Below are 26,175 nucleotides of genomic sequence, written 5' to 3' on the forward strand. Positions count from 1 at the left end.
ACCAGAATTTACACAGCCTCTTTGCACTCCCTTGCATTTTCGTTAGTGCAAATGATATTCATGCTGCAAATAAAATGAGCCTAAGTCACTTGAAAAGTAGACAGAATGGACACCTCAATTGCTTAACGGCTTAACGCTACCCATCTATTTTCTGAAATGGTTCCATCCTTTTATATTTCCAGCTGTCTCTCAATATGGTTGCCACATGGCTATATGTCATACTTTGGTTCCATACTTTTTTATTCCCAGAGGCCCTAACTATGATTTGCACTTTGTCTTAAAAAAGAAAAGGAAAAAAAAGAGAAAAAACTATAATTTGCATTCATACTTGATACAAAATTTGCAACACCTTATACAGTTATACCTCAATTTTCTCATATCAAATGGGAACCAAAGTATCTTGCTTCCTATCTCACTTTCAAACAAATAATTCTCTTACCTTCATTCTATTTCATCATGGAATGTGGCACTGCAAACAACGGAACCTTAGAAATTTGAAATATTCTTATATTCCAAAGTTTGACGTGGAGTGGAATAAACCAGTATATTGTGGTGTATGAAGTTGACGTGGATCACTATTGATGTAGACCAATATAATCTGGATGGTCTGGATTGGCCACCTCATCCAATCCTTTGCTAAAATGGGGGAAATGTGACAAAAGGATCAGGACATAAAGATTCCCCCTTTTTGGATGAAGTTGTATATGAGGAGCGGGAGGTTATTTATTTTGATCCCACAGTGCATAGAAAATTGTCAATGACTGCCTCATGGAAAGGTGTGAACCTGCACTGCCCAAACTTTTGGAGGCTTTTCGGTTGAGCTTGTATGGAGTTCGCTATCATTTTTCTAAAAAGTATGAATATTCACAATTTAATGAACAAGATCAATTTTCATGACCACCGAAATATGTAAATACTATGGGAGCGTTCTTTTTTAGATTTTGAGAGGGGGAAAAGTTGGTCAATGGGATTTTGATTACTATTGACTAAGAAATCCATGTTCTTTCTTCAGATTTATGTGGGGATCAGAGAAAGTTTATTTTTCTGAGTATCACTGACCTGAGTAAGCGATACCCATCTCTTAGGTGAGTAAATAACTTACCGGGAGAAAAGTTTTCAACACTTGAATAGGACAAAAATGCCCCTTTTTAAAAATGGATTTTTATGGTTAAAATGGTCATTTTATTTTTTTATTTGGAAAATAAAAGAACATGGGTGAACACACTTACTTGGATAAGTATTTGAAAAAACCTACCCAAGTAATTGCATTTAGCCGGGCAAGTGACTTACCAAAAAACGAACAGGGCCTAAGAGTTAGGGATAGTAGAAGGGACGATTGATCGGTGTTAAAGAAAATGCCCATGTTACATTCAGTTTCTTAATTGAATTCGGTAGTGAGTGAGCTTAAATAGTTCCATATTTAATTTTTTTTAATTTAAAAATACAAAAATTCTAAAAAGCAATATGAAGAATCTCATATGGACAACTCACAACTATATTTTAGAATATAGTATAGATTAACAATTTTCTCTATTAATATCCATCCTAGCAAACATATTTTTAAATCATAAATTAAAAAATTAAAAAAAAAGAGTATCAAGTTATCCACACCCATGACATTAATTTTTTTTGGTATTGTGCATGTCCATATTTGAACCTTGTCATGAGTTTTCAGAAGACAAGGCTCTTTTTTTATTTGTTCAGCCCAATATTTTGCAGAAAGATACATTAGGAGGGGTTCTGATGTTTAAACATATAGAAATGACGAGGCACTTGATTTTATTCAATGACGCCAACTGCATAGAGGAACCTCACAAGATTAGATTGATTAGAAGCAAGTTTTCAAATTTTGAAAATTTCAGCCATTCAAATTAAGAGAGCTGAAACGAAACTTTTAAAATTCCAAAATTTTGAAAGAAAACCTTTTAATTAATTTTAATTATTTTATTTTATATTTAATACTAGTCTGTTATGATTTATGATTATGTTCTTAAATTTAATAATAAATCCAATTTTTCATATAAAAAATAAGTGGTCAATTAGCTAAACTTTCAAGTTTTCAAAAATTTTGTAAACATACACCAAAAAATTTCTCTTTTTTTCAACCTTCTACATATCTCTTGAAGGGGTAATCTCCACAAAGATCACAAGAAATTTAAACAGGGACCGCAAATTGGATTCCCATTAACATATACTATGCATATGCGCAACTAAGAATTAACCATATATTATATTTGGATTTCACTTTTATGATATGCATAAATCCAACGCAAGTATCCACTTTGGGTCAGTTTTTTTTTTTTTTGAGAAGGAAAAAGTTAGTCAATGAGATTTTAATTATCATTGATGAAGAAATTTATGTTCTTTTTTCAGATCTATATAGGATCTACGAAAAAGTTATTTTTTCAAATGAATAATTAACTTGTATGAGATAAAATTATCCTTCTAATAATGATTTTTATGATTAAAACAATCATTATCTTATATATTTAAAAAATAAAAAACATGAACTTACCAAAAAATCACGAGACACTGAAATTTGAAAATAGGTAAGAAATAAGAAGACCACCGAAAGGACAAGTAGGTACTAACATTGTAATAAGACAGGCAAAGGAAAATTTAATAAAACGAAAAATAGAGTAAGCAACGGATATGCTTCTATTTTTGGCTTAAAAACTATATATGCTTCTACTTTGGTCAAAGGTCAAATCATTAGCGTAGATATTAAGTCGGTCATGCTCATTCTATGCTAAATAGACGAATCAAGAATATGACCGAAAAAAAAAAAAACTATATGCAAGGCTCCAGAAGAAATAGCGCAAAAGTTCGATTAAAGTCACCAACATGCCCCTTTGAACTCATGTGATATGAGAACTTGGGAACCTCAACTTGGACTGTATTCCAAATTTTCAGAACACTTGAAAAGGGAACACAAATTTGAGCAACGGCATTCCTGTCTTCCTTGATCTACATTCTTGACCTGAGCCAGAAAAGCCCACAACTTTCGGGTTCAGTTAAATTAGAGTTTTGACGAGTTGGACTGGCTAACAATCCGGGTAATTGGTAAAACAAGGACCCGTGAGGATTAATTTTTGAGGGCGTTCTTTTTTTAGATTTTGAAAGGGAGGAAAATTGGTTAATGGGATTTTGATTTCAATTGACTAAGAATCTTGTGTTCTTTTCTTAGATTTATGTAGGGAACAGGGAAAATTTATTTTCCTGGGTATTACCCATTTCCTAGGTGGATAAATAACTTTCCCACCTTGGAGAAAGTTGCCAATACTTGAATGGGACAAAAATACTCTTGTAATAATGGATTTTTATGGCTAAAATTGTCATTGTATTGTTTGCATGGAAAATAAAAGAACATGGGTAAATGCACTTACCCGGATAAATCTTTCCTGAAAAACACTTACCTGAATAAGTGCATTTACTAGGATAAATAACTTACCAAAAATCGAACAACGCCTTAGTTTTTAATCCGGTCCAAGCCCAACAACATTGCCCAAGACAAGTGTTCTGAACTTGTGGTCAGACCGGTCCATCCATCATCTGGTTATAATTCTAGGTGCTCTACTGCCATGTTACATGTATGCAACAACCAGTTGGTTCAATTAATGATCCGATAATTCAATCAGTTAAACCATTCAACTGTTTGATCCAATCAAAGGCCATGCATGAAGAAACGATTCTGTTTCTTTTTTTTTTTCATAAAAGATTGATTAAAATTGGTTGGATATCAAAGGCTTAATCCAAGCCGGGCTGGGCCGCCATGTCACAAACATTGAGCCTAGGGAATAGACCAGAATACCAGACCACAGAACAAAAGCGATCGATAATGGAGAAATCAGAAAAGAGAAGAGTGGCCTTTCTGTAAATTTATGAAAATGGATTAGGACAGTTTGCACTTTGCACCATATCATCCATCCAAAATCCCAATTGAACAAAAGTAGATAAACTAATAAATATTACTCCAAAAGCATAATCAGTTAAGCTGATAATTAAGAACCATTGAACGTGCTCTCAACCCCATACGCAACCCAACCCCAACAGCATTACCCCCATCATTCTTATCTTATTATAAATCACTCTCCATCTAAGCTCTCCCTCCTGTAATTGCTTTCCTTCCTTCATCCACACTATCTTCATTCGTCTCTGTCTCTGTCTCTGTCTCTGTGTAATTAAAGCCTGCGATCGATCTCTTAGGATTCAAGGAGAAACTAATTGTTAATGTCTTGCTTGAATCTTGGGAAGAAGCTTTCACCCGCTGGAAAGGCATGGAAGGGCTTCACCTTCACACTGCAGAGAAAACTGCACAAACTGAAAAGGTCCAAAGCCTTCAAGATAACCACAAAACGCCTCAACACTACCTTGACAGCGGTCTTAGGCCGCTCCCCACCACCCTTCACCGCTCGTCCTCAACATAAGACGACCAAGGGATTCACCCAAACACCCACTGTTCTTCGTGTCCGTAATCACCACAAGCGTCGCCGAATTCGACAGAGATTTGCACCTGTTTATGTGGACGAGCTCTTTGTGGAGCCCTTCTCAGTGCAGGTCAAATGCCTCGGGTCACCACCTACACCTACACCTACACCTACCGGGACAACCAAGGTGATCGACAAGTGCGCAACGAGTGCTGCTAGGAACCACGACCCAGCAGAATCCTCCTCATCTAGAGCAGTACTGACCATGCAGATTAAGCGCTTCGATATGCTAGCTTCGCCAGAAACAATAATAACCGAGAAGGTTCCAGTTTCACACATTGCCACCGAGTCATCGTCTGAACCGGCAGTGCCACAGCTGAAAGGGGTGGACGAGAGAGCAGAGGAATTCATTGCCAAGTTCCGGGCAGAGATGATGCTTCAGAGGCAAAGATCCTTCAGCGAGTACCAGGAGATGTTGAAGCGTGGCTGCTAGCGATACTTTCTGATTATATCATGTGAGAGAATGAATTGAATTTATGTAAAATCAGTATAAAGATGTACAGTAGTTAGTATAGATATTGGGCGCTTTATGGTGGTCCTATTGTTTAATTACTATTTACTGTTGTGGTTGCTCTTTTATTTATTTAATATTTTTTCCTCCCTCTTTTCTCTTTTCTTCATGGATGTTAGAACTTAGAAGGCAGCTCTAGACTCCTCAGTGGAGCAACAAATAGATCAAAATTGTCAAATTTTGAATTCATTAATTGATTCAAATTGAATTAATTGCCACCATCCCTATCCAACCCTGGAAGGCGAGATTTAATTAATCATATCCCAGCTCAACCAGCCAAGAATTCACCAGCAACAGCAAGCTAGCTACCTATCTTCACTTTTCTCTCCCGATCTATCTTTGTTGCTCGATCATTTATTCATTTTGCCCGACCTTTTCCTTACAAATCCTTACCCCATCATCATCTCATTCATTTTTTATTTTCCTCCTTAATTTGTTCAATTTCATCAAATTCCTACCATTATAGTCGTATAGATTAGAGTAAATGGATTGGTTTACTCTGTTTGACAATGATCTTTTATTAAAATAAAAAAGATAATTATTCGCTTTCATTTAATATCCATTGTTTCACAAGAAAAAACAATTGAGTGTTTCAACAGGCATAGTAATATTAGAAAAACTAGTGAAGAAATACTTCATTGGATCGTGGTGGGTTTTCTTCATCCTATATGCCTTTATATCCTCAGGAGTAACATGAAAAAAATGGAAAAAAAAAACCCATAAATTTATACTATACTACTATTATTAAAAGTGTGAATGAATACTAGATTCTGGATTCTTTTGACTAAAATGCCCCTACTCTTTGAACTTGGTTTCTCTATATTTTTATTAATGATAGAAATATAATTAAAAACTAAACTAATTTAAAAAAAAAATTGTTTTTGCATCTAATTAATGGCCAATGGTCCATAGGTTGGCAAATTAGGTGGGCTTAACTTGAGTTCAAGTTGGCGTAGTTCATAATTTTAGACAAACTAGCTTCGATTTTCAGTACTCAACTTGGGTCTATGCCAAGTTTCAAAAGTTTGGGCTTTTTTACTTTTTAGGTCGGGCGGGCCCAAGCCTATCCCTTAGGTAGCTAGAGTCAAGCCCAACATAGACTATCATAAATACATATATAGCACATATTTGCATACATGCATGTATATACAATTATGCACATACATTTTATGTCAAATTAAGGAAAATCGTTTTATTCTCATTTGGTTTTAAATTTTGTATTCCATTTTTGTCATTAATAAAAGTGTTGAGTTATTAGGTCGATGTTAAGTTATTAGGCCCAGTTTTGTTTTATTTTTATTTAGTTAGGAAGTTATTGGGCCTTAGGCCCATTAGTTTAAGTTAAGTTAAGTTATGTCTTTTCAGCTACTTACTAGTAGTCGGCCTACTAAGGGTATTATTGTATTTGTGCATTCTTTTTTATGAAGTATATAAATCAAAGGAAGGGGTGGCCAGAACTGATTTCTTTTGGCTTCCTCTCATTCTCTTCTACCTTCTCTTCTCTTCCTTTCTAGGTGAAACCTTTCAGCACTTTCTTCTTTTCTTCACAAAGTTTATATTAAAAAACAACAGCTTTCCTACTTGGTATCAGAGCGGCCTATGGCATAGATTCCTTATTTATCATAGTTATTATTGTTTAATATGTTGAATATATGATGTTAAAAATGTTCCCAATATTTTTCTTAGTTTTTATATTTTTTACATTTTATCTATTTTTGAATTTTTTTTTTATTTAATTGTGGCAACATGGATTAGTCCATTTGACCCAAAATGATTTAATTTCTTATCACCACTTAGATGAAAACACTATTTTTTTGGGTATATTTTAAAATTATCATCTTTTATGTTACTAAAATTATTAATTTATTATATATGGATTTAATTAGTGAAATTTAATGATGAGGAGAAACAAAAGCCTTAAATATATGATTCAATGAGGGTGAATGGAATTTTATACCTTAAATGTTGGATTTAATGAGATAAAATTGAATGCACTTAATAATAGTATTCAAATTACAAATTTTACCCTCACAATAAAGAGGGATCATATTTCAAAAAAGTGGTATTTTAGTCAAGAAAAATTTCAAAAATTTTAGAAGCTATTCGTACTTTTTATAGTAGTATAGGCATAGATTTTACAATTTGTATAAACAATGAAACAATGGCTTTAACGTGATACAACATAAGAGTTTGCTTTCAAATTTACCAATCGGATAATTATCTTCTAAATTATCTCTAATTCCTATATATCTTCTAAATTATCTTTAATTCCTACTTATCTCCAAAATTATCTCTAATTTAGTAGAGAGTTTCTCTCCTAAATTATCTCTAATTCCTATTTATCCTCTCCCATACTTTTCATCTCTATTTATCCAAAGAAAGTGTGGATTAAAAAATTTAAGAATTATTTAAATATTCTAAAAAAATTATATAATAACTTTAAAATATTTATTAAAAACACAAAAAATAATTTGATATTTTTACAAAATATATCACGAAATTATGTACTAACAATTTAAATTATGTTTTTTCCGGATTATCAATTTAATGTTTTTCAAATATTTAATAATATGTGATAGCTTTAAATAAAGAAAATTTAAATAACAAAAAATTTTAAATATTTTATTGATTACTTAAATATTTATCATAACTAGATTTTAAATAGTTAAAATAACAAAATTATGTAATAAATTTAAAAAATTTCTTCAAAGTAGAAAAATAATTATAACATAATATTGGAATTAATAATAATTTAATATATTACAAAATTAATAATAGAATTATGTAAGAATAGTATAAATTATGATTTTATGGATAATTAAATTCAATAAATAATTAATATTTTAAAATTTAAATATTTTGCATATTATTTAATATTTAAATAACAAAATATTTAACATAACTAGATTTTAAATAGTTAAAAAAAATTATGTAATAAATTTAAAAAAAAATATGAAAAGTAGAAAAATAATTATAACATAATATTGAAATTAATAATAATTTGATAATTTTACATAATATTTTAAAACTAATTTCACATATATCAAGTAATAATTCAAGAAAATAACTTTCAAAAAAATTAATATTTATTAATAATAATTTTAAACTCTTAATATGTATTTATTATATAATTATAAATACTAAAATTAATATTTACTGTATTTGAGCAATTATTTATTGTTTTTTGTGATAAATGTATTTTCAATGATTATGTATAAATTTATTTTGTTTTGTTTTTTAACAAAAAACTTTCAACAATTATTGGTGATTAAACTACTATTATTGAACTTTTTAAATTTAGTTTATTGTAATTATTGCATTTTTGTTTTAACTTATTGATTAATATTTATTAGAGATTAAACTATTATTTGAGATTATACTATTTATTGACTAAGTTAATAATATATTTTTAGTACTTATTGTATTCATTATCAATATATTTTCAATAGTTGTGTATTTTCGCTATAAATTTTCAATAATTGTTGGAGATTAAACTATTGTTATTTATTAGAGATGAGACTATTAGTTTAGCTGAAATTATGAGTGTTCATGAGTTGGTTCGGTTCGGTCGTAGGCTATTTGGTCAACAAAATTGACTTGGTCAAGTTGGGGAGTTGGTCAACAGAAACCGATTGACCTTTTGTAAAAATCGGCCCACTCAAGTTGTATCGGTTTGGGTCAATTTGTTGGTTAATTTGGTCAGTCAGTTCAAAAGATTTAAACTTTAAAATTTAATTTAATTTTAAAAATTACTACGCAATTATTAAAAAATAAATTGAAAAATTAGATTTATGATATAAAATATTTTAGAATAAGAAATATGGGAAATTTTCCACTTTTCCATATTAAAAATTATATTTAAAATATAAAATATTAATATATATCCATGGTTAGGTCATTCGATTTTGGTCGGTTAATGGCTAAAGTGAAACTGATCCAACTTAGCCAAATTGGAAAGTTTTTTAACCAAAGTCGACCTAAAATACTAGAAAGCCAACCAACTCAGTCGAGTTGAGCAGGTTGGCTGGTTTCATCAACTTGATGAATAAACCTAATTGGAATTAATTATTGTTACTTTTGTATTATAAAAAATATACTAAAAGTAGTATATAAAATATGAATAATTATTAATTATTTAAAAAATTGAAAATATAAAACAATTGTATACTCTTATGTGTTTATATTAGGGTCATTTACTACAACACGTCTTATGGTTTTACGTATTTACTTAAACCTACCTTATAGTTTTCATTTTACTAAAACATCCCATATATTTCACAACTTATTTACTTAATCAACATTTCATTAAGGAGTGTTTGTTTTGCCAGTAGGCCCATGATTTTTTATTCCAAAAATGCCTTAACACTTTTTTTTGTATAAAAACAAAATTCACCAAAAATTAGCCAATAGAGTGGTTGCCCGTGTCTTACTAAGGGCAAAATTAGTATTTTTATTTTATTTTCTTTTGATTAAATTTATTTAAATGAACATTGGGGTCAATAATGTCATTTTCCACTGTCATCTAATGGAAGATTGATTAAATCCATTGCAAATTATAAGTTATGTTTTAGTAAAAGGCTAATTATAAGATAGATTTTAGTAAATCCATGAAACTATAAGGGGTATTTTAGTAACTTAAGAAATCCCATGCACACACGGGTCCCCGCTAGTATCTATCTATCTATCTATCTATCTATCTATCTATCTCTCTCTCTCTCTCTCTCTCTCTCTCTCTGTATATATATATATAAGTGGTCAAGAAATTTTCTCATTTTTTTTTGAATTTTTTATTTTTCTAATTCCTATTTATCTCCAAAATTATCTCTAATTTAGTAAGGAATTTCTCTCCTAAATTATCTCTAATTCCTATTTATCGTCTCCCCTACTTTTTATTTATATCTATCAAAAGAAATTTTGGATTAAAAAATTTAAGAATTATTTAAATATCCTAACAAAATTATATAATAACTTTAAAATATTTATTAAAAGCACAAAAAATAATTTTATAATTTTACAAAATATATCACAAAATTATGTACTAACAATTAAATTATGTTTTTCTGGATTACCAAATTAATTTTTTCAAATATTTAATAATATATAATAGCTTTAAATAAATAAAATTAAAAAATAAAAAATTTTAAATATTTCATAGATTATTTAAATATTTAAATAACTAAATATTTATCATAACTAGATTTTAAATAGTTAAAATAACGAAATTATGTAATAAATTTAAAAAATTTCTTCAAAGTAGAAAACAATAATAACATATTATCGAAATTAGTAATAATTTAATATATTACAAAAATAATAATGAAACTATATAATAATAGTATAAATTATGATTTCATGGATAATTAAATTCAATATATTTTAAAATTTAAATATTATACATATTATTTAAGTATTTAAATAACTATATGTTTTAAATAACAAAATATTTAACATAACTAGATTTTAAATAGTTAAAATAAAGAAATTATATAATAAATTTATAAAAATTCTGAAAAGTAGAAAAATAATTATAACATAATATCGAAATTAATAATAATTTAATTTTTTACATAAAATTGTAAATAACTAATTTCACTCTTATCAAGTAATAACTCAAGAAAATAACTTTCAAAAAAATTAATATTTATTATTACTAATTTTAATCTCTTAATTTTTATTTATTATATAATTATATATACAAAAAATTAATATTTATTGTATTTCAATAATTATTTATTGTTTTTTTTGTGATAAATGTATTTTCAATGATTATATATAAATTTATTTTGTTTTTTTATTTGATAGAAAACTTTTAATAATTATCAAAGATTACACTACTATTATTGAAAATTTTAAATTTAATTCATTGTACTTATTGTATTTATTGTGTTTCTGTTATAACTTATTGATTAATATTTATTAGAGATTAAACTATTTATTGACTAATTTAATATATTTTTAGTACTTATTTTATTTTTTTAATTATTGTATTTTTTTCATTATCAATATATTTTCAATAATTGTGTATTTTTACTATAAATTTTCAACAATTATTGGAAATTAAAATATTGTTATATATTAGAGATGAGAATATTAATTTAGCTAAAATTATGAGCATTCATGAGTTGTTTTGATTCGGTCGTAGGCTATTTGGCCAACCAAATTGACCTGGTTAGGTTGGGGAGTTGGTCAGTTGAAATCGATTAACCTTTCGTGAAAATCGACCCACTCAAGTTGTATCGGTTTGGGTTGATTTTTTGATTTGGTTAGTTGGTTCAAAAGATTTGAACTTAAAAATTAAATTAAAATTTAAAAATTATAGTACAATTATTAAAAAATAAATTTAAAAATTAGATTTATGATATAAAACAGTTTAGACTAAAAAATATGGGAAATTTCCCACTTTCCAATGTTAAAAACTATATTTAAAATATAAAATATTAATATATATCCATGGATAGGTCATTCAATTTTGGTCGGTTTACAAATGGCCAAAGTGAAACTGATCCAACTTGGTTGAATTGGGAAATTTTTGAATTAAAGCTAACCTAAACTACCAAAAAACTGACCAACTCGGGTCGAGTTGATCGGGTTGGTCAGCCTCATCAGTTTGATGAATAAACTTAACTGAAATTAACTATTGTTATTTTTATATTATAAAAATTTATTAAAATTAGTATATAAAATATTAATAATTATTAATTATTTTAAAATTGAAACTATAAAATAATATGCGTTTCTATTAGAGTCATTTACTAGAACACACCTTATAGTTTTCCATATTTACTTAAACCTCCTTATAGTTTTCATTTTACTAAAACATCTCATATATTTTACAACTTATTTACTTAATCAACCTTTCATTAAGGAGTGTTTGTTTTGCCATTAGGCCCATGATTTTTTATTCCGAAAATAACCTTAACAATTTTTTGTACATAACAAAATTGACCAATTATATCCAATAGAGTGGTTGCTCGTGTCTTATTAAGGGCAAAAATGGTATTTTTATTTTTATTTTCTTTTGATTAAATTTATTTAAATGAGCATTAGGGTCAGCACTGTCATCTAATGAAAGATTGATTAAATCCATTGTAAATTATAAGTGGTGTTTTAGTAAAATGCTAACTATAGAGTAGATATTAGTAAATCCATGAAACTATAAGGGGTATTTTAGTAAATGACCATTTCTATTATTTAGCTTTCCCTTAATAAATCCCGTGCATTGCATGGGTCCCAGCTAGTATATATATAAACAAGGCAATGAATAAATTTTCTCCTTTTTTTGAATTTTTTATTTTTTATTCCATATTTTTGAAACAACCAATGACATGCACATTCCCAATAACCTAAATAATCTCTTCTCCTAAATTACCTCCCCCACTTTCTCCTAAATTATCTGTAATTTCTATTTATCTTCTAAATTATCTCTAATCCCTATTTATCCTCTCCCCTACTTTTTATCTATATCTATCTAAAGATAGTTTGGATTAAAAAACTTAAGAATTATTTAAATATTTTAACAAAATTATATAATAATTTTAAAATATTTATTAAAAACACAAAAAAAAATATTTGGTAATATCTAATAGCTTTAAATAAATAAAATTCAAATAACAAAAAACTTTAAATATTTTACACATTATTTAAATATTTAAATAACTAAATATTTAACATAACTAGATTTTAAATAGTTAAAATAACGAAAATATATGATAAATTTAAAACATTTCTTAGAAGTAGAAAAATAATTATAACATAATATTGAAATTAATAATAATTTAATATCTTACAAAATTAATAATGAATTTATGTATTAATAGTACAAATTATAATTTTATGGATTATTAAATTCAGTAAATAAAAAAAAATAAATATTTTACATATTATTTAAATAATTGAATAACTAAATATTTATCATAACTAGATTTTAAATAGTTAAAATAACGAAATTATGTAATAAATTAAAAAAAATTCTTAAATGTAGAAAAATAATTTTAACATAATATTAAAATTTAAATATTTTACATATTATTTAAGTATTTAAATAACTAAATATTTTAAATAACAAAATGTTTAACATAACTAGATTTTAAATTATTTAAAATAAAGAAGTTATGTAACAAATTTAAAAAATATGAAAAGTAGACAAATAATTATAACATAAAATTGAAATTAATAATAATTTAATATTTTACGAAATTGATAATGAAATAACTTTAATAATAATTTAATATTTTTACATAATATTGTAAATAACCAATTTCACTTATATCAATTAATAATTCGAGAAAATAACTTTCATAAAAATTAATATTTATTAATAATAATTTTAATATCTTAATATATATTTATTATATAATTATATATACTAATATTAATATTTATTGTATTTCAGTAATTATTTATTGTTTTTTGTGATAAATGTATTTTCAATTATTATGTATAAATTTATTTTTGTTTTGTTATTTAATAGAAAACTTTCAATAATTATTGGAAATTAAACTATTATTATTGAAAATTTTAAATTTTGTTTATTGTACTTATTGTATTTATTGAATTTTTATTTTAACTTATTGATTAATATTTATTAGAGATTAAATTATTATTTGAGATTATATTGTTTATTGACTAAACTTTCAATAATTATTGGAGATTAAACTACTGTTATTTATCAGATACGAGACTATTAATTTAGCTGAAATTATGAGTGTTCATGAGTTGGTTCAATTCGGTGGTAGGTTGTTTGGCCAACCAAATTGACCTACTAAGGTTGGGGAGTTGGTCAATTGAAACCGACTAACCATTTGTGAAATTTGACCCACTTAAGTTGTATTGGTTTGTGTCAATTTTTTGGTTTGGTCAGTCGGTTCAAAAGATTTAAAATTAAAAATTAAATTTAAATTTACAAAATTATAATGCAATTGTTAAAAAATAAATTTATGATATAAAATATTTTAGACTAAGAAATATCGGAAATTTCCCACTTTTCCATATTAAAAATTATATTTAAAATATAAAATATTGATATATATCATTGGTCAAGTCATCCGATTTTGGTCAGTTTACAAATGGCCAAAGCAAAACTGATCCAACTTGGTCGAGTTGGAAAATTTTTGAACCAAAGCCGACCTAAAATACTAGAAAACCGACCAACCCAGGTCGAGTTGATTGGGTGGGTTGGTTTCATCCATTTGATGAATAAACCTAACAAAAGTTAATTATTGTTAATTTTTGTATTATAAAAAATTTATTAAAATTAGTATATAAAATATGAATAATTATTAATTATTTAAAAAGTTGAAAATATAAAACAAGTGTTATACTCTTATGTGTTTCTATTAGGGTCATTTACTAGAACACACCTTATAGTTTTACATATTTACTTAAACCTACCTTATAGTTTTCACTTTACTAAAATATCACATATATTTTAGAACTTATTTACTTAATCAACCTTTCATTAAGGAGTGTTTGTTTTGCCATTAGGCACATGGTTTTTTATTCCAAAAATACCTTAACATTTTTTTTTGTACAGAAAACAAAATTGACCAAATATAGCCAATAGAGTGGTTGCCCATGTCTTATTATGGACAAAAATGGTATTTTGTTTTTAATTTCTTTTGATTAAATTTATTTAAATGAACATTAGGGTCGACATTGTCATTTCCACTGTCATCTAATGGAAGATTGATTAAATCCTTTGCAAATTATAAGTGGTGTTTTAGTAAAATACAAAATGTATGATAGATTTTAGTAAATCCATGAAACTATAAGGGGTGTTTTAGTAAATGACCCTTTCTATTATTTAGCTTTCCCTTATATATATATATATATTTAAATTGGTTTGTCCACATCACCATACCTCTTCTTGCTTCAAACCCCCTTCCTAATTTTCTGTTTTTTTTTTAATTTTTAATTTTTTTTAATTCCACATAATTACCCATTAAACCAATAAGGAAATCACATATGTTTAACTATTTCTAACAACCATAAAGAAAGAGAGATTTGCTTTTCTAATGTTTAGCCAAGTGGCACCACTTTCCCCCACTTCCCCCCTAAATTCTCTAATTCCTATTTATCTCCTAAATTATCTCTAACTCCTATTTATCTCTTAAATTATCTCTAATTTAGTAGAGAGATTCTCTCCTAAACTATCTCTAATTCCTATTTATCCTCTCCCCCACTTTTTATCTATATCTATTTAAAGAAAGTTTGAATTAAAAAAAAATTAGAACTATTTAAATATTATAAGAAATTATATGCTAAATTTAAAATATTTATTGAAAACACAAAAAAATTAATAGATTTAATAATATTCATATTATTAATAATTCAATATTTTTACAAAATTCATCATGAAATTATGTAGTAACAATATAAATTATAATTTTACAAATTATTCAATTTAAATGTTAGTCAAATAATAAAAATTTAACATTAAAAAGTAAAACAAAATTTAAATATTTCAATAACTAAAAATCTCAAAATAAAAACATTAAAAATAGTTAAAGAATATAACAAAATATTTAATATTACATAATAACATTAAAGTAAATAAAATTCAAATAATGAAAATTTTTAAATATTTTACATATTATTTAAATAACAAAATATTTAACATGACAAAATTTTAAATAGTTAAAATAACGAAATTATGTAATAAATTAAAAAACTTAAAAGTAGAAAAATAATTATAATAGAATTCATAATATTCATATTAATAATAATTTAACATTTTACAAAATTAATAACAAATTATATAATAATAGTACAATTGTAATTTTATGGATTATTAAATTCAATAAATAATTAATATTTTAAGAATTTAAATAACAATATTATTTCAATAACTAAATAATATTGTAAATAACTAATTTCATTTATATCAATTAATAATTATAGAAAATAACTATCAACAAAATTATATTTATTAGTAATAATTTTACAATAATAGTGTATATTCATTATATATTTATATATACTATAATTAATATTTATTTTACTTTCAGTAATTATTTATTGTTTTTTATAAATATACTTTCAATAATTAGTTATAAATCTATTATTATTTTTTATTTAATAGAAAATTATCAATAATTATTGGAGATTGAACAATAACTATTATTTAACTTTTGAAATTTAATTTATCGTATTTATTATATTTTTCTTGTAAAGTTAGTTTTAGTAATTATATTTTTTTTATAATTTATAGATTAATACTTATTAGAGATTAAACTATTATTTGAGATTACACTATTTATTGACTAATTTAGTATATTTTTAGTATTTATTATATTTTTGTAATTATTGTATTTTTATTATATATCTATTATATTTTCCTTATAAACTTATTTTCAATGATCGTGCACGTTTGCCATAAATTTTCAATAATTATTGGAGATTAAACTATTGTTATTTATTAGAGATTAGACTATAAATTTAGTTGAAATTAGGAGTGTTCAATGATTGGTTCAGTTCAGTTGCAGGCTGTTTCACTAACCAAATCGATCTAGTCAAGTCCGTAGTTTGCCACTTGAAACCGATTTACCATTAGTGAAAACTCACCAACTCGGGTTGTATCGATTTGGGTCTATTTTCGGTTTAGTTTGTTTGTTCAAAAGATTTAAACTTAAGAATTAATTTTAAATTTCATAAATTACAATGATATTATTAAAAAATAAATTACAAAAATTAAATCTATGATATAAAATATTTTAGACTAAGAAATATGAGAATTTTCCTACTTTCCTATATTAAAAATTAAATTTAAAATAATATTACATATATATATATATATATATATATATATATTAAACCAAAGCCGATCTGAAATGCTAGAAAACCGACCAACTTGGGTTGAGTTTGATTGGATTGTTTATTATAAAGTTAAAATATAAAACAATTATATACTCTTATGTATTTCTATTGTTTAACTTTCACTTAACAAAGCCCATGCATGGCACGGGTCCCCGTCACCATGCCTCTCCTTGCTCCATTATCCCTACCCTACATTCTCTTTGACTTTCTCTCATCTCCCCTTCCCACTACTCCCATTAAGCCATGTCACCCAACTACCTAAAAATATTCCTATAATCTCTCTCTTAAGGTATTTCATTTAAACCAATAGGAAAGTATCATGTTGCCCCACTTCCTAATTTAAAATATTCCACTCTCCCACATTTAAAATATTCATATTAATTAATAAATAGTTAAATATGGTTAATATTTAATCCCACCCATATTCAATGAGTATTAAATAGTGTTATTACCAAAAGTTAATAAATACGGTTAGTAAATTACCAAAAATTAAATATTCTTATTAGTATGATTAGTAATTACCAAAAACTAATAAATATTGTTATTAATTAACTCATTAACAACATTTTATAGAAATTGAAAACTCTTTATCTAATTTCTATAAAATTGAGAATTATATTTAACAATTATCAAAAAGTATAAAATTTTAATTATTGTTATTATAATTAATAACCAAATACAAATGGGGGAACGAAATATTATAATGTTAGAAAATAAAATTATTAATTAATTTATATTGAAAAATAAAAGATAAATTAGTGTAATTTTGTTAGTAAATTACCAAATAAAAATATATATTTAATAACAATTTAAAAAAAATTGTAATAAAATTTTCAAAAATTTTCATAAAACTACATTTTCGTAAAATAATATTTTTGAAATTAAAATATATAAAGTATTTGAAAGTTTATTTAACATGCATTAAATAATTATTGAAAATTATTAGAATATTTTGGAAATCTTAGAAAAATTTATTACATTTGATAGATTTTGGAAAACCATTGAAAAATTATATAATTTTCATTGCAAATTATTAAAGATAAATGACTATGGGAAATGGAAAACTATAATTTGAACAAATAATTACACAACTTATTAAGATAAATTAGTATAATATTGGAAAAGAAAATTATTGGTTAGTTTATATTAGAAATTATAAGATAAATTAGTATAATTCTACAAGTAAACCATTTAAAAATAAAATAAATTATTTAATAAAAATTTAAATAAATTATCAAAATTACACAAGTACAATAAATTTTCCAAAATCTTCATAAAAATAAATTTTTTGAATATTAAAGACAATTTAGTGTACTTTTAGAAATTTACCATGTGGTTGATACTCAATATATCCTTTTGATCATTTCTATTATCAAATTGAATATTGGGTTGACGGGGATAGTGTTTTCAAAAGTGGATCAAACCAAATGGTTAGATTGGAAAAATTGGGAACCGGATACCGTTTCACCTCAAAACCGCTTTTTGTCCAAAAACTGTTTATTTGGTTAGCAAACCGTTGACCTGGGCGGTCGAACCGTTAACCCGAACAACAATTTTTGGCCTTTTTTTGTTTTTCTAATTTTTTATTTTTTTTGTCAGAGAGGGTTATCCGTTTGGACCGAACAGTCGGACCGTTCGACTTCAGAACGGTTCCCTATCCGGTCCAATTTTAAAAACCTTGGACGGGGAGTAGGTGCCTTGCCTTGAGCTTAACTTGGTGTACGGCATGGCCTAGCCTATGGACCAGCTTGACCCACGGGCCTGTGCGGGCTCGGGCCGTGGGCCATGCCAAACCAACCCCCCAAATTATCCTAGAGGAGGGAGGCATAGCCCGGGACGCCTCCTAGACCAGCATGGCAGGACTCACACTTTGTACAGGCCACATGCGGGTTGTGTCATGCCGACCCAGCACGACCCAATTTACACATCTACTTGAACCCGCCCAATACTGGGGATGGGGCAAGAAAATTCGAGGATTCTCCATCCTTGATGAGAAGTGGGGTGCCTTACCCTTGAACTTGCCCGACCTTGAGGAGTTGTTACCTTTCCCTGAACCCACGTGATACTGGGGACGGGGCAGGGATGAGGTAGTGTCCTGACTATGGAGCAGGGAAAGGGGTAGGGTGCCCTACCCTGAACCCACCCCGTTGTCATTCCTATATAATTGTTAATTATTAATGAAACTAATAAAAATATTAGCTTTTATAATTATTTTTATTTATTTAAAATTAATCAAAAATTTATTTAAAAATAATAAAAAGAATAAAATTTATTAAATTACTACAAATTATTAATAAAACTAAATTTATTAAAAAATATTTATTCATATTCAATTAACAATAATTATTTTTTTATAAATCAACATTAAATAAAAAATAAAATTATTAAATCTTTCAGATTTTTAAACTAAATTTATTAAAAAATATTTATTCATATTCAATTAACAATAATTATTTTTTATAAATCAACATTAAATAAAAAATAAAATTATTAAATCTTTCAGATTTTTCCGTGCATCACATGGATCCCTACTAATTATATAATAAAACATGAAAGCGTATATTAATGAATTCAACTTCAGCTTGGGAGGGTTGAGCTTGTGAGTTGAAGTTCAGTTCAACTAGTTCACTTGCTATGAAACCTTAGGGATAGACCTGTTCACGGGTCAGGCCAGGCCGGGCTTTCACATGTTATCACATAATTTATTCAGGCCCGAGCCCTAAGCCCGGCCCTCATAAAAGCCCAAGGCTTGAAACCTGACACAGTAACATTACAATTGCAGAAGGGTCGGCCACATGGAGAGAGAGAGACCTGAATACCTGATGGAGAGCCCACCAGTCGCTTGGGCTTGGAGAATAGGGAGGCCACCTTTGGTAAGTCACTTACCCATCTTCTGTTTTTTTTCATGTAAATAAGACAATGACCATCTTAGTCATAAAAATTCCATTATTAAAAGAGGCATTTTTGTCCCATTCAAGTATTGACAACTTTCCCCTAAATGGAAAAGTTAATTTACCCACCTAGGAGATGGGTATCACTTACCCGGGCATTTTTCTGGGTAAGTGATAACCCAGAAAAATAAACTCACTGTTCCCCACATAAATCTGAAAAATAAACCTTCAAAATCCCATTGACCAACAATCCCCCTCTCAAAATCCATAAAAAGAACACTCCCTTAAAGAAACATTTGACTCCTATTCCCACCATTTATTTGAAAAATAAACTTGCGGTGATGGGAAAATCAGATCAAGGACCAACACAACCAAGTTAAAGGGTGAAGTACTCTCTCTCTCTCTCTCTCACAGAGAGGAGCGATAGCCTCTCAATTACTTCTTTCACCTTTTATTGGCCTGGCACTATGTAATTGGCCTAGAATTGTATCTTTGCCAAATGAAACATTTAAGGCTGTGTTTGATTTGAAAGAAAAAGTAGGTAAAGGAAGGGAAAGATAGGAAAACCTTTACAAATTTTGTACAGGTTTCCTTACCTTTCCCTACCTTTTCTTTCAAACCAAATATAGCGTTAGGCTTAGTTTGGAAGCAGTACAAATACGAATATGTAGAGTGCAAAACCTTGTATTATTTTGTATGTATTTGTACTCTTTTTCAAACTGAGCCTTAAGGATTCAGAATCTCTCTGATGATGACTGTAATGGTTTTTAGGGTTCCTACTTCATGGAACCACTCCAGAGCATGGGAATCACTCACCATTGGTTGCATAAGCTGTAGGAACTCAAATAAACTCCACTGGTCCTTCGTGTAGAAGTAGAACATCTGTAGATATTTACAGACTACTGTGGGAATTCAAATAAACTTCATTGATCCTTTGAGTACAACATCTATACATATTTACAGGCTGCTGTAGGAACACAAATAAACTTCATTGATCCTAGTGTATATACATATTTACAGACTGTAATCACTTAAAAGTAAAAACTTCAACTATAGATGATTACCAAAAGGAATTACCACTGTCCAAAAATTACGAAAAAAATACAGAAAAATTCAGACAGTTCCAATTTTGACTCTTCATCTCTTTCATCAGTTAGATATCTTGAGATCAGATGTGGCTTCAGCAGCCTCAGTTCCAGCTGCACCTGTGCAGTAAGTGTTCCGTATCATTTGTTTGCAACACTTGTAACCCCATTGATGGTCTTTCCACCATGAACCCCAAACACTTGTATGCTTGTTAATGCAAACATCTTCTTCGTACTTGCTTCTTGGTAGAGAAGACTCCTGCAAATACCACTATATATGTTAAGATAGCTGTCTTTCAAGGCACTGAAACTTGAAAAGTATCAAAGTACTGCATTCACTATGTTGCCCATTGTTCTGAATGAGCATAGTCCTTCAAACTGTTACATAGTTTAACGACCAACTAAATGTAATATCATATAGACAAAAGAAAATTAGAGAACTTGGAGAAATGAATTTTCACCCTTCTAATTTACACAATTACTTGCATAGTGATGATAGACCCAACTCTTAACAAAATAAAGAGAACAAGTGTCAAATCAACCAACAAAATAGAGATAAATCCCCCAAGCTCCCCTTGTCACAACTAAAGAATATAGCATAAATCACATCACATTGAATATAATATTTAATTATAAAAATATTATTAATATAATAAATACAAATTAAATAGAAATAACTGAAACTGGGCAGGACCTTGGATATAGTGGCATACCATAAGGAAGGAAAAAAGATTGGCTGGATAACCACTGGCGACTTTTAATTGGATTCAAAGATCAGCCAATAGTTTGGCTGGTAACCAGGCATGACAAGGAGTGACTAGGGGTATATTGAGGGTAGCTTCCAAAGAGGAAAGCATGTATTCTATAAGTTTAAATTGTAAATAGGGGCGGATAGCTGATGCTGACACAATCATGACTATACATCATCCATTCTTTTATAGATATCTATACAACTTGCCCTTTTGTTTGAAATTTAGTAGAAACCTTTTAATCCAAGTTTCCCATAAAGAACTATTTCTCCTATTATAAATTATAGGTACTTAGACTTTTTCAAGGTGGATGTTAAAGCCACATCATCCAACATTTGAACTTTTTCAAAAACACAGGGAGGCATGGCTTTGTCAACTCACCATACAATTAAGCTACCTAAAATTTTACAGGAGCAAAACTTTTTCGGTTTCCCAGGTAACAGCTTCCTTGACAAGCCAAAACACTTAAGCATCACCATGATGCCTTTACCATGTCCATAACAAACATGTTTGAGCATCCAAATACCACTTTTCAACACCTATCTTCCAAATCACTCTCACAAACTAAACCCAATCTACCCTTCAAATGACATATTTTCAAATTCAAGCTTAATAGTCAATCACTTTGTAATCACACTATATATATGGCTACATCCCAGGCTACCAACCCCTTCCCCCTTTATCCATCCTCAACAAATTCATATACCCCTTCCCCATCCTTCATTGGTCATTGTCCATACTTCTATAGCCGCAATAGCAATATTAACCCTGGTTAGAATAAGGGTCGCTTCTAGTTACTATCTTGGGTTTAGGAGCCCATAATACTTGTAGATTCAACTCAAAAGCTTAACTCAATTTAGTTCTTTATTATCAGCTTGTTGGAGGTTGTACATAACCTGCATACTATCACGCATTTTGCATAATTTCCAAACCATAAAGGGTTTTCTAACGAGGACCAAAACTATGGTTCTGTACATCAATTAGCCTTCACTCCTTCAGAAAGACTGATTTCCTTAAAGTAAGTTGGACCTAGGATAGATCAGATTATTCGACACTTGTTTATTTATTTTGGAGGGGGGGGGGGGTGTACAATAAAATAAATTCCCTCTGAAAAAAGGACATCTTCTTAACCATGCAACAACATAAGCGAAAGAAGATGAGAAGAAGCATTAGGAAGTAATGCATATCTTACCTGACCCTTTATGATTCCACCAGCACGGTCATACTCAGCCTGTTGCTCACTTTGACCCAACAGAAGCTCCCTTGGAAGTTCTTCAGAAGCTGCATTGCCATACTTCTCCATAATGGTTTCCTTTGTTTTGGACTTCAACTTCTCCTTAATAACCTTATAATTTTTGAAGAGTAATTCAGCTTGAGAGGGGGCTGCCTGCATGTGGATGTCCTGCCCTTTCTCAAAGGCTTCCCAAGCATGGATGCTAAGCTGCCTAAATTCTAATGCCTGTCCACTCATTCTATATTGATTGTCACCCTGTAGAGTGGGAAAAAAAGGAATAACATATCAGACATATATACAGATTGTATTATATGTCTTACCAACAAGGCCCACAAATAAATCTAATGGAATGAATAATTGTTCCAAGATACTCACTCCATGGAACTTCTCTTTTGGGTCACGATCTGGAAGAGGATCCTCACGCATAGACCGGGTTTTTGGATCATAATGAGCAGAATTGACATCAAGATTCAAGAGATATTTTGCTGTGTCCTCTCGAATTCGTAAGTTCCTAGAAATAAACGCTTACTTCAGTCATATAATTATATACAAGATCAAATGAAAAGATGCAAAAGAAACTCCCTCTATAATCAGAGAAAACCAGTGAGAATCAATAGATGGATTATATTTTAAAGAAGCCAAGTGAATTCACATTTAAATTTACAATAACCAGAAAAGCAAACCATTATATAAATAGTAATTATATGCCATACCTGACTGTTCCTGTGCTCCCACCACCTGTGGTACGCACTCGCTTCCTAACCTTTGCGAAGTCCATCTGTTTGCTCTCGTCCACCTTAGCTTCATCTAGCTTGAGAACATCTTCATCTTCATCCTCATCACTACCCTCACTCCCACTATTGTTTTTATTGTTCTCCTCTAATTTTTTAAGTTGTTGCTGTTTTATATGTTGCCTTCTAGCCTCATCCCTTGCTTCATATCTCTCGACAACACGAGCATAGGTTGATGCATCATACCCATTCCAGCGGTCACGTTTGCCATCATAGTCCAATTCAAAAGTCTCTATCTTCTCATCAGGTGCGATGTGTTTGTTTGTCCATCTTGCCCCCAATTTCCGAGGTCTTTCCATGCATGACTTTGCATCATGTGTCATGGCCCCACAGCTGTAAAAAAAAGTATCAACTTAGTTCAACATTCTATTATTTCTTATTCAATAAGACACCATGCATCCAAAATTATTTCAACATAAAATGGTTGCATTTTCTTATTTTATTGGAGAATCATGCAATATTTATAAATTGTGGAATAAAAAAAGTAATGTACATATAAAATTAGTACAATATTTACATTGTGAGAATATTAAAAAAAAAAAAAGTAAAGAGGAGGAGAAATAGAGAAAGCTTCATGCTTTACAAGAATGCAAACTTTCAAGAGGAGGAGAAATAGTGTTGCTTCCAATTGCAAGACTTGACATTCAAAAAATAATAGGTTTTTTGTTTCCACACCAAATAAAGGAAGAAATAATAAGTAAAGAAACAAAAAAAAAAGCATGTTAATACAAGATCCACTTACTTCTCACATGCCCCACTTCTATATTTATCAGCCTGATAAACCTTTGCACCTCTATCATACCATGTCTTGGTGTAATTTGGACCAGACTTCCATTTTCTTTGATGTTTTAAACTCTGATTAACAATAGAACAAGATTATTAAAAACAACCTAAAAACCTAAACAAGTAAAGAGCATAGTGTGGGGAGATGACATGTACTGTGGAATATGAGGATTGATTTCTCTTCCATCTTCATCAACCTCAGCTGGTGCAAACCCAGCTTTACGTGCTTCCTCCAATTCTATCTGCTTCCGGTGATCCTCCCAGGATTTAAAAGCCACTGCAATCCCCACCAAAATAGTAAGATCGAGTCACAGGAATAACAATAAGCATATAAGCAACAAAAAATGTGAGGTGGCTAAAATTAATTTCTCCCTATTCCAGTATATGAACTGCATTTTCTAATAAGTGGCAGAAGCTCTTCTCAACAAACAAGTATGGGTAGAATGTAAAAGTGTAGAAGTAAGAACAAACCAGGGAATGTAGTACTTCACTTACAATCAACAATCTGTTTTGATAAATGTCAAAGAAATAACTTAGATTGAGATTTTGCATCCAAAATTAGGGATGTCAACGGGTCGGATTCGGTAGGGTTGTGCTCAATACAAACCCAACATGAAGCCACTCCAACCCAAACCCAACTACATAAAACATGATGCCAAACTCGCCCAGCCCTGTCCCACGAGTAGTACCTTATAGTGAGTGAAGGCTATAATTACAAATGTTTCAGTGCTACTTTGTCAATGGGCTCCCTTCGATATATTTTGGCCTCAACTCAAATCTGACCCAAAACCTAATTAAGGCTGATCCAATAGGGTCGTGTCAAGGTGGGTTTACCACTTAATGCAATCCGCTTACATTCTTATCCACAATTGATGCATTCACTTGTCTCACAACTGAACTTTCAATTTCTCTACAAAAAGATGCTATCCATTTCTAGCAAATTAAGAGAAAAGAAACTAACCCAGTACCAAGAATAGACAAGGGGTGGATAAAAGAATGCAAGGAAATAAACACAAAAACTCTAGTATTGAATTGAAACACAATAGCAATGACAGAGATAACCCTTTAATCTGTTTTCTTCAATTAAGAGAAACAAAACGAAAGCGTCGAATAAAGATTTATTCCACTTTAACAAACAAAAATGAAAATTTTGATATGAAGGAAATAGCTGAAGCATAAGTTTACACAACCACCGAAGAAAAGTCGAAACAAAAAATAAAAAAGAAGATAATCTGTACCTGAAGCGGTCGCCATGTTCGGCCTTTAGATCAGAAACTCAAACTATAAGTTGCAAAGAAATCCAAGATACAGTGACGAGAAGCAGATACAATGACAAATAGAAGAAAGTGAGAAATTTGAAGCTATATTTGATCTATTTCGTATGTCTGTCACTTTGTGTTTATATAGGAGACGATGTTTGGGCAGACGCTAAAAACGCGCGAAACGCTGAAAGGCGGTGTTTCCAACCGCCGTTGATCCGGACAGTTGAATTGTTCGACTCATCACCCGGATGAGAAACCGGGTCCAGTTAAGTTAACCCCAAAACCATTTTAAACACTTAAATCTCAACAAACCGTTGATTGGTTATTGGTTAATAACCACCGACCCGGATGGTCAAACCGTGGATCATTCGATTCATTCACTGATCGACGGTTCAATTGTTACAACTCCTTCGTTTGAAAGCAATAAAAGACGTGGACGAATGATATTTTACATGTTAAACGTGAAGATATACACTTCCTTTAAAATGAACCAATAAAAAGTAAGACGGCTTCAATGTGATTCGTTGACATCTAAATTTAACTGTAATTGGGATTTGCTCCTCAGCCG

General features: G+C 29.1%; 1 protein-coding gene across 1 annotated transcript; it reads right to left on the reverse strand.

Annotated features, from left to right (window-relative positions):
• Positions 1 to 20,614: 20,614 nt before the first annotated feature.
• On the reverse strand, positions 20,615 to 25,599 carry LOC104610014 (pre-mRNA-splicing factor SLU7-like). Its single transcript, XM_088899171.1, has 7 exons — positions 25,584 to 25,599; positions 24,543 to 24,622; positions 24,305 to 24,417; positions 23,485 to 23,895; positions 23,147 to 23,282; positions 22,730 to 23,026; positions 20,615 to 21,047 (listed from the first exon to the last, which is right to left on the reverse strand). Exons 1-7 carry the CDS (start codon positions 25,597 to 25,599, stop codon positions 20,853 to 20,855), a joined length of 1,248 nt encoding a protein of 415 aa, XP_088755297.1. The 3' UTR covers positions 20,615 to 20,852.
• Between the last annotated feature and the right edge of the window lie 576 nt (positions 25,600 to 26,175).

The sequence above is a fragment of the Nelumbo nucifera genome, chromosome 1, assembly GCF_055504915.1.
Source record: "Nelumbo nucifera cultivar China Antique chromosome 1, China Antique-T2T, whole genome shotgun sequence".
NCBI classification, from domain to species: domain Eukaryota; kingdom Viridiplantae; phylum Streptophyta; class Magnoliopsida; order Proteales; family Nelumbonaceae; genus Nelumbo; species Nelumbo nucifera.